This window comes from Panicum hallii, chromosome 2, assembly GCF_002211085.1.
Source record: "Panicum hallii strain FIL2 chromosome 2, PHallii_v3.1, whole genome shotgun sequence".
Taxonomy (NCBI): domain Eukaryota; kingdom Viridiplantae; phylum Streptophyta; class Magnoliopsida; order Poales; family Poaceae; genus Panicum; species Panicum hallii.
The window spans coordinates 51,662,626-51,678,156 of record NC_038043.1 but is presented as its reverse complement, the minus strand read 5'-3'; the positions used below and the strand labels follow the sequence as shown (position 1 = coordinate 51,678,156).

At 47.0% G+C, this 15,531-nt stretch overlaps 3 protein-coding genes and 1 long non-coding RNA gene across 4 annotated transcripts; 2 read left to right on the top strand and 2 right to left on the bottom strand.

The window, feature by feature from the left end:
- Positions 1 to 198: 198 nt before the first annotated feature.
- LOC112881405 (probable histone H2A.2) lies at positions 199 to 1,234 on the bottom strand. The gene is made up of 2 exons (XM_025946069.1): positions 932 to 1,234; positions 199 to 662 (listed from the first exon to the last, which is right to left on the bottom strand). Exons 1-2 carry the CDS (start codon positions 1,118 to 1,120, stop codon positions 444 to 446), a joined length of 408 nt encoding a protein of 135 aa, XP_025801854.1. The 5' UTR covers positions 1,121 to 1,234; the 3' UTR covers positions 199 to 443.
- A 2,922-nt stretch (positions 1,235 to 4,156) lies between these two features.
- Positions 4,157 to 7,083, top strand: LOC112880467 (54S ribosomal protein L24, mitochondrial). The gene is made up of 3 exons (XM_025945105.1): positions 4,157 to 4,488; positions 5,855 to 6,306; positions 6,755 to 7,083. Exons 1-2 carry the CDS (start codon positions 4,289 to 4,291, stop codon positions 6,276 to 6,278), a joined length of 624 nt encoding a protein of 207 aa, XP_025800890.1. The 5' UTR covers positions 4,157 to 4,288; the 3' UTR covers positions 6,279 to 6,306; positions 6,755 to 7,083.
- A 263-nt stretch (positions 7,084 to 7,346) lies between these two features.
- LOC112881256 (beta-amylase) lies at positions 7,347 to 13,397 on the bottom strand. Its single transcript, XM_025945931.1, has 13 exons — positions 13,243 to 13,397; positions 12,676 to 13,074; positions 12,394 to 12,558; positions 11,709 to 11,972; positions 11,368 to 11,577; positions 11,012 to 11,251; positions 10,788 to 10,922; positions 10,258 to 10,312; positions 9,042 to 9,052; positions 8,894 to 8,946; positions 8,412 to 8,797; positions 7,682 to 7,977; positions 7,347 to 7,581 (listed from the first exon to the last, which is right to left on the bottom strand). Exons 1-13 carry the CDS (start codon positions 13,291 to 13,293, stop codon positions 7,483 to 7,485), a joined length of 2,364 nt encoding a protein of 787 aa, XP_025801716.1. The 5' UTR covers positions 13,294 to 13,397; the 3' UTR covers positions 7,347 to 7,482.
- Positions 13,398 to 13,579: 182 nt separating this feature from the next.
- LOC112880469 lies at positions 13,580 to 13,987 on the top strand. The gene is made up of 2 exons (XR_003226337.1): positions 13,580 to 13,655; positions 13,755 to 13,987. It is a non-coding gene; the product is annotated as an uncharacterized LOC112880469 (long non-coding RNA).
- Positions 13,988 to 15,531: the final 1,544 nt, after the last annotated feature.

Genomic DNA, 15,531 nt, shown 5'->3' with positions numbered 1-15,531 from the left:
ATGAAATGAACCTTCCAATTCAAGTATGAAATGCCGATGTGCTGGACATTTCTGAAATTTATTTCTCAGATTGACATTGGATAGCAATATAGCATTCAGAACACCAAGTGGGTTTCCCAACTGCACAGCATTGCAACGATTCAGGTTGAATCAAGTATTCAAAATCCATTCCAACTCAAATTGAGGATAAACACAAGATTTGATTAACCTGTCATCGGAATGAAGCACCTTTTATAGAGACATTGCAACAAATACAGAAGTACCTAATCCTTAGTGAACACAAGAGTAAACTAGTTTTAGCATCGGTACAGGCACACACATACAACCTCCCTACAAGAAGGCAACACCTAGGCGAGTCTAGAACGCACTACTACACAAGCACAAGTGATAACAGCAGCATCCACAAGAAGCACCACCACCGCAAGGACGGTGCCGTCAGGGATCTAGTCCTCATCGCCGGCAGCAGCCTTGGCGCTGCCGCCTCCGGCCTTCTTGGGGAGCAGCAGGTTGTGGATGTTGGGCATGACACCACCGCTAGCGATGGTCACCGTGCCCAGCAGGCGCGAGAGCTCCTCGTCGTTGCGGACGGCAAGCTGGATGTGGCGCGGCACGATACGGGTCTTCTTGTTGTCCCTTGCGGCGTTCCCGGCCAGCTCAAGAACCTAGTCGAAACGAGGGAAGAAATCCAGGCAATTAGTCAAAATTCCCACTGATTAGACTGAAATTAGCCAATCGAACGACACACGCCGCTCGAATTTGAATCATTTCCCTTAAGCCCCAACTGTTCCAATCTGATTGCAAAATATTTCGCCCCAATTTTGCTACCCTACCTAACTATCAAAGTAATGAGTACCCCGCACCCAATTTTTGTACTAACTACTATTCAAAACCAAATCGAAGACTCCAACCGCAAAATTCGTTCCCCTCTTACCTCAGCGGCGAGGTACTCGAGGACGGCGGCGAGGTAGACGGGGGCGCCGGCGCCGACGCGCTCGGCGTACTTGCCGGCCTTGAGGAACCTGGCGATCCTGCCGACGGGGAACTGGAGCCCGGCCTTGGAGCTCCTCGACGTCGCCTTCTTCGCCGCGCCCGCGCCGATCGCCTTTCCACGGCCCGCCATCTCTTCTCTCTACCAACCGACGACGACGGCGAAACGGGGCGGAGGCTGGGGACGGAACCGGAGGTTTGTGTGCGACAGTGCGAGTCGGGCGACGGGAGATGAGGTGTCGGGCGCGGGGGGAGGGATATATAGGGGCGCGGGGCCTGTGCGGCAGCCAATGGGGAGCGATCACGCGGATCACGGCGCCGGAGCCGTCGGATGCGTCCGAGCGGACGGCGGATGCGCGCGGTGGGCGGGCCGCGCGGAGTCCGCGTTCCGGAAGCGGCGGGAGGCGGTGGAGGGGCGCGGCCCGCGAGGGCTTTCGACTTTTCGTTTCGGCGGTTTCGCGTCGGAAAATGCCCCGCCAAGCGGGAGCCCCGGATTGGTGACGTGTCCGTCCGCGTGGGACCGCGTGTCAGTGTCTACCGGTTTTGGCTCCCGGGATCTTCCGTCCCGCTGGTCCGAAACGGGTTTTTGCCCTCGTCCCTCGCTGTCGATTTTATTTACACTGTCTCCAATGGGATTCTAAACCGTTCTCCACCGAGAAGATTCCGTTCTCTATATACTCCAGCAGTATTTTCTAAATGGTCCTCTAAATTAGAGAACGCTACAGGTTTCCTCTGTATATAGAGATTCTCTCTCTTCTTCTCTATTTTTTCTTTACGTTTTAAACACTGGATTAAATAAAAATAAAATATGTCCATAGCATTTGAGGTATGATAAATACGTACGTACAAAAATTTGGAACAAAATACGTTTCTAATATAGGGTTTAATGTATAGAGAACGAGATTTAGAGAACATTGTTAGAGAGAAATGAGATATAGAGGAGAGAATCTTGTAGAGAAGTCTGTAAATGACGGATATAAAGAAGGATATAGAGAATGACGGTTGGAGATAGCCTTAAGGCCGCGCATGTACAGAGTACAAACATTCAATTTTTTGTAAAAAAAACTCAGCCATGTAAGTTTAGAGTCGAGTTCTTCGGAGATCGATTCGTACTCTTTGATGATGTGGTGCCCACGTCAAACAATGACCCTCGTTCCATAGAGAAAAATCTCAGCCAAATAAGCTTGGAGTCGAAATTTTCATAAATCGATTTGTGCTTCTTTTAGTGATGTGGTGCCCACATCAAGCTATGACTCATCCTTTTTCCTTACTGGATATTGCTTTTTTGTCTGCAGTTGCTCTCCGTGTGCTCCGTTGGAGAAGCTGGATTCATTTTTTATTTGCTATCAACCCACGTAAAGATATGCATCGGCTCCTCTCTCTCTCTTCTCTAATAGCATCTGTAAGTGTTGATCTTTCTTTGGAATGCTATGGAGCTCTGTGATTTGAATTTTTCAGTAGTATTTTAGATGGGAAAAGCTTTTAGAATTGTTTCATTCATTTTATCTGAAAGTTATACTAAAGTAGTGACTTTCATGGCTATTTTAAGTCTTAACGGTAATGTATTTTTTATTGACAGTTGCTATAGTTGCGCACTAGTGAATGACGCGCGCTACCGCGGGCGTGCCTGTTTAAGCCGTATCACAGTGGTTTTATTTCATTTAGAAAGCGTGTATGGTTGCTGTTCATCGCGCGCGTTCAAACGATTTTTTATAATAATTGATAATCGTAGTTCTGTCCACTGTAGGAAGTTCTGTGAATGAGGTTGAATTGGAGTTACCAAGCTGGAAATGATAAAAGGAAGGCATGATTAGCCATTCCAATAGACAGTACAATATTTTTGTTATGCATTATAAATGCATTGTCCATAGCATTACAAATAGGTAGTTCACAAATCATGAGGATGAAGGAGCATAATACTGAGCTATTTCCTACATAGTTAAGGTGCTAAGATGATCTGTTACTAATCTTGATCTACTATAGATCATGTGCATTGGTAGCATTGGATGCATAAACAAAATACTGGATGCATCCTCATCTTTGTAGTTCGAAGTAGCTGTAAGGAAATAAACATGAAAGTATGAGTTTACAAATAATCTGAAGGGGAATTGTTTATATTTTCTTCTCTTTTTTCTACTTTGAATCTAAGATTGCGTCACCGAAGTAGGTATTTCCTTGGGGTGAAAAGCTAAGGCTGATGCCTGTTCTTTCTTTTGGAAATAGTTGGAAACTTGGATCCAGAACCTTAGAAGTTCTGCATTTTGTGACACTGATTTTTTTAGAAAAAATAGCCAGAGATCAAAGGAGTTGCTTCATACCTCTGGAGTTTTAGTAGCCAGATAAGCTTTGCACTGCAATTGAAGCAGGAGAATGAAGGGAGGGCAATGATTTCTCATGTTTCCTTGCAATCAGAATCAGAACAGCAATCATTACATTTCGCTTCATACTTGAAAGTAGCTAAACCAAACTCGGTAATTCTATGGTGGGCTGAGGTATACAGAGGTAGGAGAAGGAAAAAAATGGAGAATTGATTGAATGGCCAAGTTCTCAGTGCATGATGAAGAAGATGCTTATAAATAGAAAAAAAGAGAGTATGACGAGGAAAGCAGAACCAACGCAGCACGAACGCCGCAAGGAGCTCCGCCAAAGAAACATGAAGGGAACGGCCACAGAACAGTGGACGCGTGAAAACGAAGGCGATCCGCAGCAGAGATGGAAATGGCGAGTGGAGAAGACGAGGAGCAAACTGGAAGAAAAGAAGCCGGATGGGATGGGTAGAAAAGTAAAGAAAGAAGAAGCAGTGCATGGGAAGTAGCGTACGACAAGGATCTGCTGGAGAGCGGAGCATCAGACGCACGGGAGTCAAATACAGGCGTGAAAAGTAGAAAACGCGAGCAGGGTGGAAACCAGGACATTGATGCCATCAAAATACAATCCAACGAGCGAAATTGCTTGGGGCTACGTGGATAGCCCGCCGGCCTCCGACGCCGGGGGCTTTCATATATAGAAAATTTTACCGCCGAGCCAAAATTCGGTCTTCACCGGAAAAAAGTTGCGGGAACCAATCAGGCCCATACGGAAGGGGGCTGCGGCGAGATGATGCTCCAGCGGCCCAGCCCAGCCACCATACGACAGAAAGGCCCAAAGCCCAGTTCTGCAGCCCTAGCTGCGGCGAACCGAGCGGAAGCATCCCTCGCCCAGCACCGTAGGCGCCCTAGGCACCAAAACCTCGCGAAGCAACCGGCCGCCGGCGCCGCCGTCCAAGCAAGAGGACGAGGACCGGAGGAGGAGTGGAGCAAAGATGTCGTTCCGGGCGCGGGAGATGTACAAGAAGGTGGTGCGGCGCGTGGGCGGCGACGGGAAGCTGCCGGCGGAGCTGATGAAGTCGGTGAAGGACATGCTCCCCGACAGCAAGGTCGTCATGGGCCGGGCCAAGCGCGGCATCTTCGCCGGCCGCCACATCCAGTTCGGGAACAAGGTCTCCGAGGACGGCGGCAACAAGTGAGCCATCTCGCCTTTCTTCACCATGGCAATTCATTTCCCTCCCTCATGTCCTGATCCATGCGCGTAGATGCTGTCTGCAGAAATTAAGTTTTCGAAATGGGGATTAAGGTTTTGTAATTGATTGTAGTGTGTTCGTATAGACTTGGTGGGCTGGATGGTAAATAGTGTGATTTCTGCCTTCAGTGGGAAATTAGGATATACCGACCTGGATGCAGGGCTGAAGCAAATAGCACAAGAATTAGTCCCCAGAGGAAATGCACAAAGTTATAGAACTAGAGAAGAAAATTGTGTATGATCAAGGGTGAGCGCTACCTGAGAGCGCAAGGCTGCACTGTTCAGTTGCACCTCCCATCTGGCCTGGACACCTCGAAATACCATCTTGGAAGTTTTAGTTGTCTGACCGAACTGTTTCCTTATTACTGCCTGGAGCATTGGAAGCATTGATGGCTGAATCAGGCACCTTTGGAACATTTACATTAATAGTTTGGATCATATGTTCTTTGATGTCTGGAATGTCCAAACCAACAAAATTGCTAGTCTTTTGTATATATGCCATACCATATGATGCTAGCATGAGATATTACAATTTCTGAGCTTGGTTGAGAAGAGAAAAAAATGCCTCCTTTGCACGCTTTTTTTTAAAAAAAATCTTTGTACGGCAGCTGAGGTTCCAGCATGCTGTTGCATTAGTTTAATGCAATACAACTAAATTCTTTCATGATGTCCTCAATTTCAGTTAAATTCATCAGCCATGTTGAGAATCATAATCTAATAACCTTGCAATCCCATTATCTCAGGATCAATGTCACTGTCTTAACATAGCCGGTGCGACCTTATGAATTATCTGCATTTCATTATGCAAAGATAATACATCAATCATTTTTTCTCCACCTTTTTAAATATTTTTTTGGAGGAATCTATTTCGATGTTATTTATTAAGTCAGTGTCCATTCTCAGCCGGTTGATGAATTCAATCACTGAAGCGCATTGATTTGCATCTCTGGTGCCATTTATAACCTCTACACATGAAGTAATAAATCTACTAAACAACTAGTATAAATTTGTGGGGCTTACTCTGGCCTCTACAGTCTACACTTCCATCTCTTGAAAGAGATAATTTTAAGATCTGGATCGTTACCTTTTCTTACTATAGTGGCAGATTTCTTAAATCTTAACACTGTGAAATGTGCTTCTGCATCAGCACGCTAAAATGATGCCATTGTAATAAACTTTCCACAGGGCAGTAACATTTTCCTAAGAATATCTTGGTAGTGATGGAAATATCTTTATGTAGCACATGCAAATCCAAACTTATGGTTTTAATTTTATAATCTTCTGATCAAATTACCTCTTTCTTATTTAGATCAAGGCGATCATGGAAGCCAAATGTTCAGGAGAAGCGTCTCTTCAGCTATATTCATGACCGTCACATTAGAGTTAAGGTTACCACACATGCACTTCGGTGCATTGACAAAGCTGGTGGTATAGATGAATACCTCCTGAAGACACCTTACAACAAAATGGATACTGAGATGGGGATAGTGTGGAAAGCAAAGATTGAAAAGATGTATTCAGAGCTGGCTGAAATGGAAGTAGGCTTCTTCCCTCCTGAGGAAGAGGCAAAAATTGAACAGGGCTTTGATGAGGTCCGTGCTGCCAAGAGAGACTTCCGTAGGGAAGCAAGAAGAGCTTTGGCAAAGCAAAGACAGTTAGAAGCAGGTAAAGACCAAACAACTGAAGTCACAGACAAAAAGGAAGAGGTATCTGCTACTGCTGCTGCAGTTTGAACCTGAACCTTTGTACCTGTCTTGAATGGTAAGTATGATTGTGAACTTTTCTATCTGCAATGATCATCACTTAAAGCTTTTGAAAGATTTTTTCTGTTTAGTACCCAAGATGTGGATTTTCTCAGAAGACGAACTATAATTGTGATGTTAAAAGTCCATTAATTTATTATTGGCAAAATGGCTGTGTTCGTATTCCTTGTTGATCCAGATAGCATGTACCCAGATTACTGCAGCATTATTTCGTCTCTCAGATAGATCAAGCCTTTCTTATGAGATAGTAAATCACACATAGATGAAATTGAGTCTCGCTGTGACTGCTTCTGCAGATATTATATACCTCAAATTCTGTTTTGCTGCATTAGAATGCCTGGTTGTAGTTATCTGTCAAACATCAAAGTCCAGGCCTCCTACATGCACTTGGCAGTCCTTTTGTAGGCCAAAGTTATGATAGAGCTGAAATACTTATTTTCTCACAGATAAATGGAGGCAGCAAAACATTGGTTGTTCCTGGGCAAATAATGGAGGGCTTACTCTTGATATAAACTGGGCAAAATTTCTTGTGTGGTAACTATACCCCTTTTTTGGGAGCAGCAGCGTATGTTAAGCCAACCTCTCTTCTATATCAACATCTTAGTGTTGTAAGAACTCCTATTTTGGTGGAAATTTTGTACAACCATTGAATACTCAAGACTCAAGAGTCTGAATTGAGGTAGTTTATCATGTAGAATTTCTCTATTTACTGCAGCTGCCACACCAACTGAATTGTTAAAATAATAGCGATTAACATCCTAGCTCATTTCTGTTACATCCTTATTCTTTATTGCTTGCAAGTAAGCAAAATGAATGCTTCACTAGTTTAGTTTGTAGTGTCGAAAGATCTGGTGCAATTTTTTTTGGTGAACAATTATCATGAACTCGCATGCTTGCTGTTATGCTGCTACTTATCTCATGACCAGTATTTGCCTCCTCAGACAGAAAACTCAATTTGATTCCTTTCTTATGTACGTGGATCTCGTATTATTGTTGGTATTATCGATTTCTGATTATCACATCTGCTTGGGATTGTACTTGTCAAGGCATCACGACAGCATCATAGTTAAAGTGCTTGTTGATATAATATCAACAGGAAATGGCACATTGCTGGCTCCTTATGAACAAACACAAAAGTCTGAAATTACATGGCCATTAGCCCATTATATTCCATCTAGCCTAGCTTCGCCAAAACATCATCGAGGGCAGATTTGGTCGCCGCATAGTACTTCTCAGCCTCTGGGGTGCTCTTGATCTTTGCCGCATGGTCAAGCTGCCAAAATGAGGAGAAGCTCACATGTTATTACCACAGCTCTGGTGAAAAAGAGAGAGAAAGGTTCGCCAATTGTTCTCAGCTCAGTGGCATGGCTTACATCGTCGATGGTGCTGAAGAGCTTGCCGGTGAGCTCCTTGAGGCTCTTCTTCTCCTCCTTGGGCTTGGAGGCGATGACGGTGTTGAGGTCGTAGCGCAGGTAGGAGGCCCGAAGGCGGAGGTCGTTCATGACGTAAGGCCACGCCTTCTTGTCGATGAGCGGCTTGAGGTTGAGGATGTCCTGCGCCGACGACTTGGCCCTCGCTGCGGCCTCCGCTGGCGGCAGCGGCTGCAGGTAGAACCGCTCCTTCAAGGCGAGGTCGAAGTCCCTGGCCTGGTCAGAGTTCAAGGTCCCGGCTGTGCCATAGTAAATCAGGAACAGATACGTTAGACGAATTTGTTTCACAATCACGAGGTTTTCCATGAGTTATACAGCTAATTTGGCACAAAATTTGATCAATTTTTTCTTGCACATTTTAAGTCTGTTTGTGCTTCATTAGTTCATGTGATGGATCAGTGCAGTGCTTTACTACTCGATGTTTACAGGATTTTGCACCATTTTTAATATGTTCAAGGATCCAGAGGCTGTTTTTTTTTTGGAAATACGCATCTTGAAAAGTTGATCAAAATCCTGTGATCTTTTACCATATTCTACTGGCTAGATGCGTACACAAGTTGATGGAAGCTGAAACACATCAATTCTGAACTTGTGATCAAGATTCAGCAGGTGTAAAAGGCTTGCCGAAAACATCTAGCATGCATCAAAGAAAAGGTGCAGGCAAGGCACTCACGAAGTCCCCCAGAGGGCGGTGGCGGGGGGCCGATCTTGATGGTCTTGACGGCCTCGTCGGCGCGCACCGCCTGGGTGAAGACGCCGCCGACGATGCCGGTCGCCACCAGCCCGAGCACGGCGCGGCGGCCAGCCTGCGCCGCGGCCTCGCCCTCGGCCGACGCCCTGACGACTGCCGTCCTGGCCCTGCCGGCGGCGCGCCTGCTGGGCAGCACGCCCTGCGAGAGGCCGGTCATGGACGCCATGGCTTGTGCCATCTCAGCTCGGGGGCCTTGGCTGGCTTGTGTGGGCTTCTCCGGTCGAGCAGTCTCGGGCTTGGGTGGCAGCGTGGCAAAAAATATATGAGACGGACGTGGTGGCGTCGCCTGCCGCCGTGACCTTATCTGACTGGATAAGTTGGCGGCCAGTGTGTGCACGCCATGTGGCCGCGTGAATCACTTGAGGCCTCCATTTGGATTGCGCCACCGCCAATGAGGCGCTGACCGTGTCTGGAAGTGTTCGTCACCACTCTCTGCCCCGGGTTGATCTGTAGCAGACTAGCAGTCAGGATTCATGAACATAGAAGGAATAATCGTCTGCTAAATTTGTTCTGAAACTTTGCATTATCAAAATGTATTGGCACTAAAACCACCTCTATGCACCCTGAATGGGAAAAAACACCCAATTGAGTGGATCAAAGCCAGAACAACCCTTTCTCCATTGATAGTTTCGAGGTCGGAGTTTTAGTTGAAGAATCAAACAGTATCTATCTAGAACACATGTTTGGGCCTTGTGAACTTCATATGAGGTGCTCTCCATTTCCTGAAAGAAACGCCCTGTTCCTTTGAACAGATGTCGCAGGAACAAGATCGCAGGAGGCATGAGCATGACAAGCAACGAGACTTCCATCGCCACTGGGTCATTCGCTGCTGAGTGCCGATCCCCTTCGGCCAACCATTCGCGCGCGCGTCTCCCGAGTAGTCCCGACCGGCTGACGACACCAACGGCCCAGCCCAGTGAGCCCACCTGGCCACCCCACAACCCACATCATTCTGACCACTCGCGGTGGCGGGTTGCCGCGGCGGCGGCGGCGCCTCCGCTGCCTGGCTCGCGAGGGCGGCGAGCGTTGGGCCCGGAGGTCGCAGGGCGAAGGTGCACGCGTGCTGCTTGTCGACTCGTCGGTCCCGGCAGAGCCCACGGCATCAGGCAGGTTAGTCGGCCTCCGCTGCTCCCAGGTTCAAAGTTCAAGACACACCCTTGTTGAGACGATGCAGTTCAATCCCTTAATCTTGGATCCCGAGCACGACATCGCCACCCAATCGAGTATGTGTGGTTAACTTGAAAACCGAGGGCCGCGCTACCACCATTATGGCCTGCTAGCGCTCATCACTCCATCAGTTTACAACATATTAGCAAATTATTTTCAACGCCCAAGTTGCTATGTGTTTTCAGTATCGAATTAGGAGTTGCATGCTTAGTGCATAAAAGATATGTGAATAAATTCAGATTTCAAATATCTTTAATATGGCAATGATTTTGTTGTAATTGATATTACAAGAGAAATTAGTGGTCAAAGTATGTCTCTATAAACTTTTCAAGTCCTAATACAGCTACTAAAAACGAACAGAGGTAGTAGCACGTATGGCTGTTACTGTGCTCTGCTGTTTTGCTGTCATTTCCTTTCTCCTAGCATTCTAGGAGACAGCCGCCTCCACCATCCAAACAAGTCCTCAGTCCCGTGGTTATCAGATTTACGTTGAAGTTTTTCATTTCTCATACAACTGCATGATGGCCTGCAAAACGTAGTACACCTCTTCCAATTTGGGGCACCTTTGATGTTGAGGTGAAATGAACTAGATTTCAGCTACCTGGAGGTTGCATTTTGTACAACGATAGATACTGCATTTTTGGATTGTTGTCACTCTGCATCAGTAAAACAAAAACCCAGAAAATAGTCTCTTAAACATGAGGCTCTGTTTGCTCTGCAGTACATTTTAGTCTCTTAAAATAACATTAAATAGACCCCACTTGGTAAAACTACTTGTTTTATTGATTTCTTTCATGAATCATTGGTGTTTCCCATGATGTTCTCTAATGATTTTTTTACAGTGGCCGTTCTCTCCAAATGGCACAATAAATAAGACACATAAAACCATTTTTATTCATTAGCTCAAATACATACAACAACGTGAAGGCCAAGGTATTACAGCTCATTAGACAAGCATTAAGCCTCAGGGTCAACAACACAAGATTATTGGTGCAATACATGATTGTAGTCTGCTTAGCATAGCAGTTTATTTAGTTTCATCATATTGTTCGACAATAGGCTTACTGTGTTTGTCTCGATTTTTAAAGTTCCTTGTGCCCCATCCTGTAGATTGAACCATTGAGATGTTTAAACTGGTAGATCTGTGTTCTCGATGAAAGGAAATGGCTCCAACTTTGGCTGTGCTACTTCCAGGATTTCTTCGATTGGTATCTCTGGCTTTGATCTTTCCAGAGGTGCAACTGGATCGATATTTGCGTTGTAATCCTGAAACAATTTTTGTATTTCTGTCAGTACGTAGCTCCAAATAAATATGTCCTATTGTGAATATATTGATTTTCAAGGGTGTTACTCACCAGGTTAGCATGCATTCTCCTGACAAAAGTTTTGAAAGTGGCGTAGTTCTGTCCTTCAAGGAGCTCATTCGATACTCGGAGGTAGGTGAACCCATACAACTTGTGTTCAGGAGGGCCATTTTTGTTGATTCCTTGTGGTCTTGCATTCCTGAGGATTGTGTTGTAAGCTGTTGCATCATAGCGACTGAGTGCATTTTCGCATGCTATGTGTAGGCCCTCTCTCCACCCAGCACTCAGCACCTGCCATTTTTTATTGTTGCACAAGAATATTTGATGATGATTTAGAGCTGCTTTTGTGTTTTGTACAAGGAGAAAAAATAACCAATTTATAGATGAGTGACCAATAGTTTAATTACCTGCTGAACCAGTTCCTCAGGTGCACTTTTTGCTTCCGAACTCTGTTCATTGTCCCTCATCTCAGCACAAGTGAAGTTCATGCTAGCATGATGCCTTGTGAGCATGTGCGCTATGGTTCTGTAACCGTCTCTGTCATCTAAGTTGTAGTATCCGGCAGTGAGCTCAGCTGCGTGGTTTGGAACCCTGTACCACCAGTGTATGCCAGAGATCTGCAAGCAATATTGGAGCATGTCATATTATGTTCCAGATTCACCTGTATATCAGTAAATATCTCTTAGTTTGTGTTCTAGCCTCTAGTGAAGCTTGTGGCTTTATTATTGATATTCACCATGGTACTTACTTTGATGGCCAGCTGCACTCTGCATCCCAGGAAGACCTTGTTTGCTTCGTCCAAGATCTTATCGCCGTGCTTGATCAGTTTGTTGGAATACCATGTGAGGAAGAATTTCCCCTTCTCGGTCTGGTATGTTCCATTGTCCGCAAAGAACTGGGTTTTCTCAGGAGTGTCGTTGTACTCCCCAGCGTCATCAGGCAATTCCCACTCAGGATGCCCAGCCTTTGTTGCTGCAGCTTTGAAGTCTGCTTCCAGGTACTTGTCATAGCACTGCAGATTTTAATTTTGCTTTAGCAACAGTTATAGCTGCTAAAGTGCAGTCCTCTGTCTACTCTTAATGACGTATGGATAAAATTTGTTTGTTTTATTTTGTACCATTCCTTGTCAGTTTAGCAAGCATTTGATTCCTCTGCTTTGGTCCTTTGGGTTTGCTTCTGACACCTTTCTCGAAAGAACTGTACAGTTTTCAAAGCCGTTCTTGCCTAATAAGTTGAGAATTTTATTTCATACAAGCATCTCTTTTGATTGCAATCACTTTAACATTTGCTTATACTGAACAGTTTCCAGCCGAAATCAACACTTGGATCAAGATTGGAGAATTAGACTGCCTTTGCCCGTTACATGGATATATCTCCTTTTGTTCTATTGAAGTAAAGATGGAAGAATATTTATTTCTGTAAAGAGCACTCACTATGAATTCTCCAACGCCTGGGTACACCCATCCCTGGCTCTGTGGATAGGAGGGGTACCTCATCTCTCCAGCAGGGCCAAGTCCGACCTCAATGTCCACGATGACACCAGCGTCCAAGAACTCTGCCATGTTCTCCCTGAAGCTCTTCATGTAATCAGCATACAGCTGTGACAGAAAGAGGGCCCCCCAAGACAGCGCATCAAGATCACAAGAACGCTTGATTTTGCCAAGGATAAATGGTTCTGCCACATGTGCTGCACTGAAGAGTATAAGTCAGCTAACCTGAATTGCAGTTCTCCCCTGGAAGAGAGGCTGGTCGTCCACTCCAAGCGTGAGGTACTCGATGTTCCTCATCTTCCTCCGGTTGGTGTAGAAGATGTCGGGGTTGGCCTCGCCAACGTCCCGCACCCACTGCGGGATCGGGATGTTGACGACGTCGCCAACGTTGCCTCCGCACTGGTGGCACGACATGATGGCCTGCAGCTTCAGGCCGGCCTCCTGCACCAGCTTGAACACCTGCTTGTAGGCGCTCCAGTCGTAGACCCCGGGCGCCTTCCCTTCCACCAGCCCCCACCAGACGTCGATCATGACCCCGTCGGCGCCGGCCTCCACCAGCTTCTGCAGCTGCGCCCTCGTCGCGTCGGTCTTCTCGAACGTGTTGTCGACGTTGATGACATCCAGCTATATGTTCCACACACGAAGAGAGCCGAAGAAGAAAGAAAGGTTAGCTGAAAAATCATCCAGGTTCATGTTTCTTTTTTGGGGGATGTCAGACTCGCTAAAAGTTTGTTGGTTTGTTCGTTACTGGTAGTGGTGGCATGCTAATAATTGGATGATGCTTGAGCTTACCGGGAGCATGACGTAGACCTGGACATAGTTATCTAGCATGTTTCCTGCCATTGTGGTTGGCTGGCTGGCTATGCTCTTGGAACACCCACTGGCTTGGTCTCTGCTTGGTGCTCACTGAGCTCGCGCTGATGAATGTTGCAGGGAGCCTGGAGGCCTATTTATACAGGGGAGCTTGGGCGAGGAGGGAGAGGTCTTCTCCAGCGGCGCACTTCGATTCATCTGGTACAAGCTGCCCTCGGCCGTCGCCCAGGAAAGGTGCAGGCGCGCGGTGAGCTGATGATTTTGGTTACCCCGAGCTGGCAAGCTCTTATCAGTGGTGCTACCATCGGTTTGCCGCTGTGAATCTGTGATTCGTCGGCCGGCAGAGCCTTTGGTTTTGACCGTCTGCCAATGATTATACTGAAGGCAGGCAGGTTAGAATTTTACGTTTCTGGTTACTGAAGACCGAACAGATGCTCTTTCTTCTCCTCTCCTCGTTTCTCACATGTGAATGATGTCTGATGTTACAGCAGAGAGTTGCAAGCCCCACACGTCCGAAAAGACTGAGTTCCATGGTTAAAAAAAAATGTTATCAGAAGAGTAAAAATGGCACTAGCAAAGTGGGTTTGCAGCAGATGTGTAAATAAATGTACGGATGGCTGTTCTACCATGCAAGTGCGTGGCGTGTGCATGTGTTTATTTATATTCATTCCAAGACTCTTCAATTGTCCTCTATGAGTTTAAGCTCTACTATTACTTTCCTAAATCTTCAGTCTGAAATGCTGTCCGCAAAACAGCCATGCGTGCACTCTTTGTGTTTCATGGCTTCCAAGATGGTATTTCTTCTCTTGCGGCTAGCCACGGAACAGAATCCGTTGTAGCTACCTGCCGCATCAGGGCTCGCAACAGAAGTCTGTTCCGGCTTGGATGGTCAATGCCGCAACGGCGCAACCTGTTCCAGGTTCAGACTGCTGCGTCAAATGATTCAGTCATGTTTATCGAGATTCAGTTCTAATTTTTATTTTGTTTCAAAATGTTTGTGCGGCAAGTGCATGTGTAAGAAAAGGCAAAATATCTAGCTCATATTTAATTCTATGGTATGATGGTATATATAGTTTTGGAATGAAATTATGGAAAGTACTATTCTCCTCAGCAAATACCAGAATAGGCAGGTTTCCTTATTACCATTGTAAAGAAATCAATATGGCTTTAATGTCCTTTTTGGGCCATTTGGGCTTAGGACTGAGCCTCAAAGCTTGGTCGACCAGCCCAGCCAAAGTGGCCTGTTGAGAGAATACAGAAGAAACGCCGTCTACCTCCTCGGTGGTTTCCCGTCACCGGAGGGGAGAGTGAAACCCGACCAACCTCGAAACGGGATCGATCACTCTCCAGCTGGTGCGTGCTTGTCGGGTCGCCTCGTCACGTCGCCGGAATTGAAGGCCCCGCGCCGTTAGCGGCGGAAAGCGAGGTCGTCGCTGGTGCTCGATCTGGACGTCGGCCGGTGCTAGCTGCCCCCGCCACGCCGCGGGGGAAAACGACGGCCAGATCATGAGGAACCACCGGCCGTTCCAGCTAGCCCGACGTACGGCGGCGCATTGCTTTCCTCGCATTCAGTGGCGGGATTGGGATCGCGGCCCAGTTGCGCCGGGCCATGAAGACGCCGGAATCGACAGGAGGTAGTAGCTAGGACTAGGAGCATCACCGGCGTCGCTCTACACGCCATTATTGCTGCCTACCGCGTCGCTTAAAATCGTGCCAGCTCAACAGCTTCGCTAGCAGCGTAGCGTGCGCGGTGCTGGACCGTTTGGCATGACGCATGTGATGCTCCCAGTCGGAAGTCGGAACCGCATCCACCGTGATCCGAGGGACAGGGACCGTAACTGTATCGGATTGCGCCGTCTGCATGATTGGTGGTGGTAGCAAACCGACAAGGTCCGGTGCCTCTCCGCCGGCTCACTCGTCTCGATCGGCCTGTCCGAATCAGATTCGGGGCTCCTTGTTGTGTTAAACACAAGCCTGCGAAAACCAAATTTGAGGTGGAATTCGCTCGGTCAGGCATTTGAAACGCGCGTGCTTCGCACAAACCATTCGGTTTCCGCGCATCTGAACCGAAACGGAGCAGCCTGCGGCTGCCCAGCCCCAGCCACGGCAGATCCTCCCCATGGACGGTGCTGAATGGACCCAGGGGGCATACGTTATGGCGAATAGGACGCGTTCGATTTAGGCACGTTTCGCAAGAAGCCGTCCAAATGATGCCGCGTACCGCGCGCCATTCAATTCGGGCGACCATCAAATCTGGCCCGGGCCCGA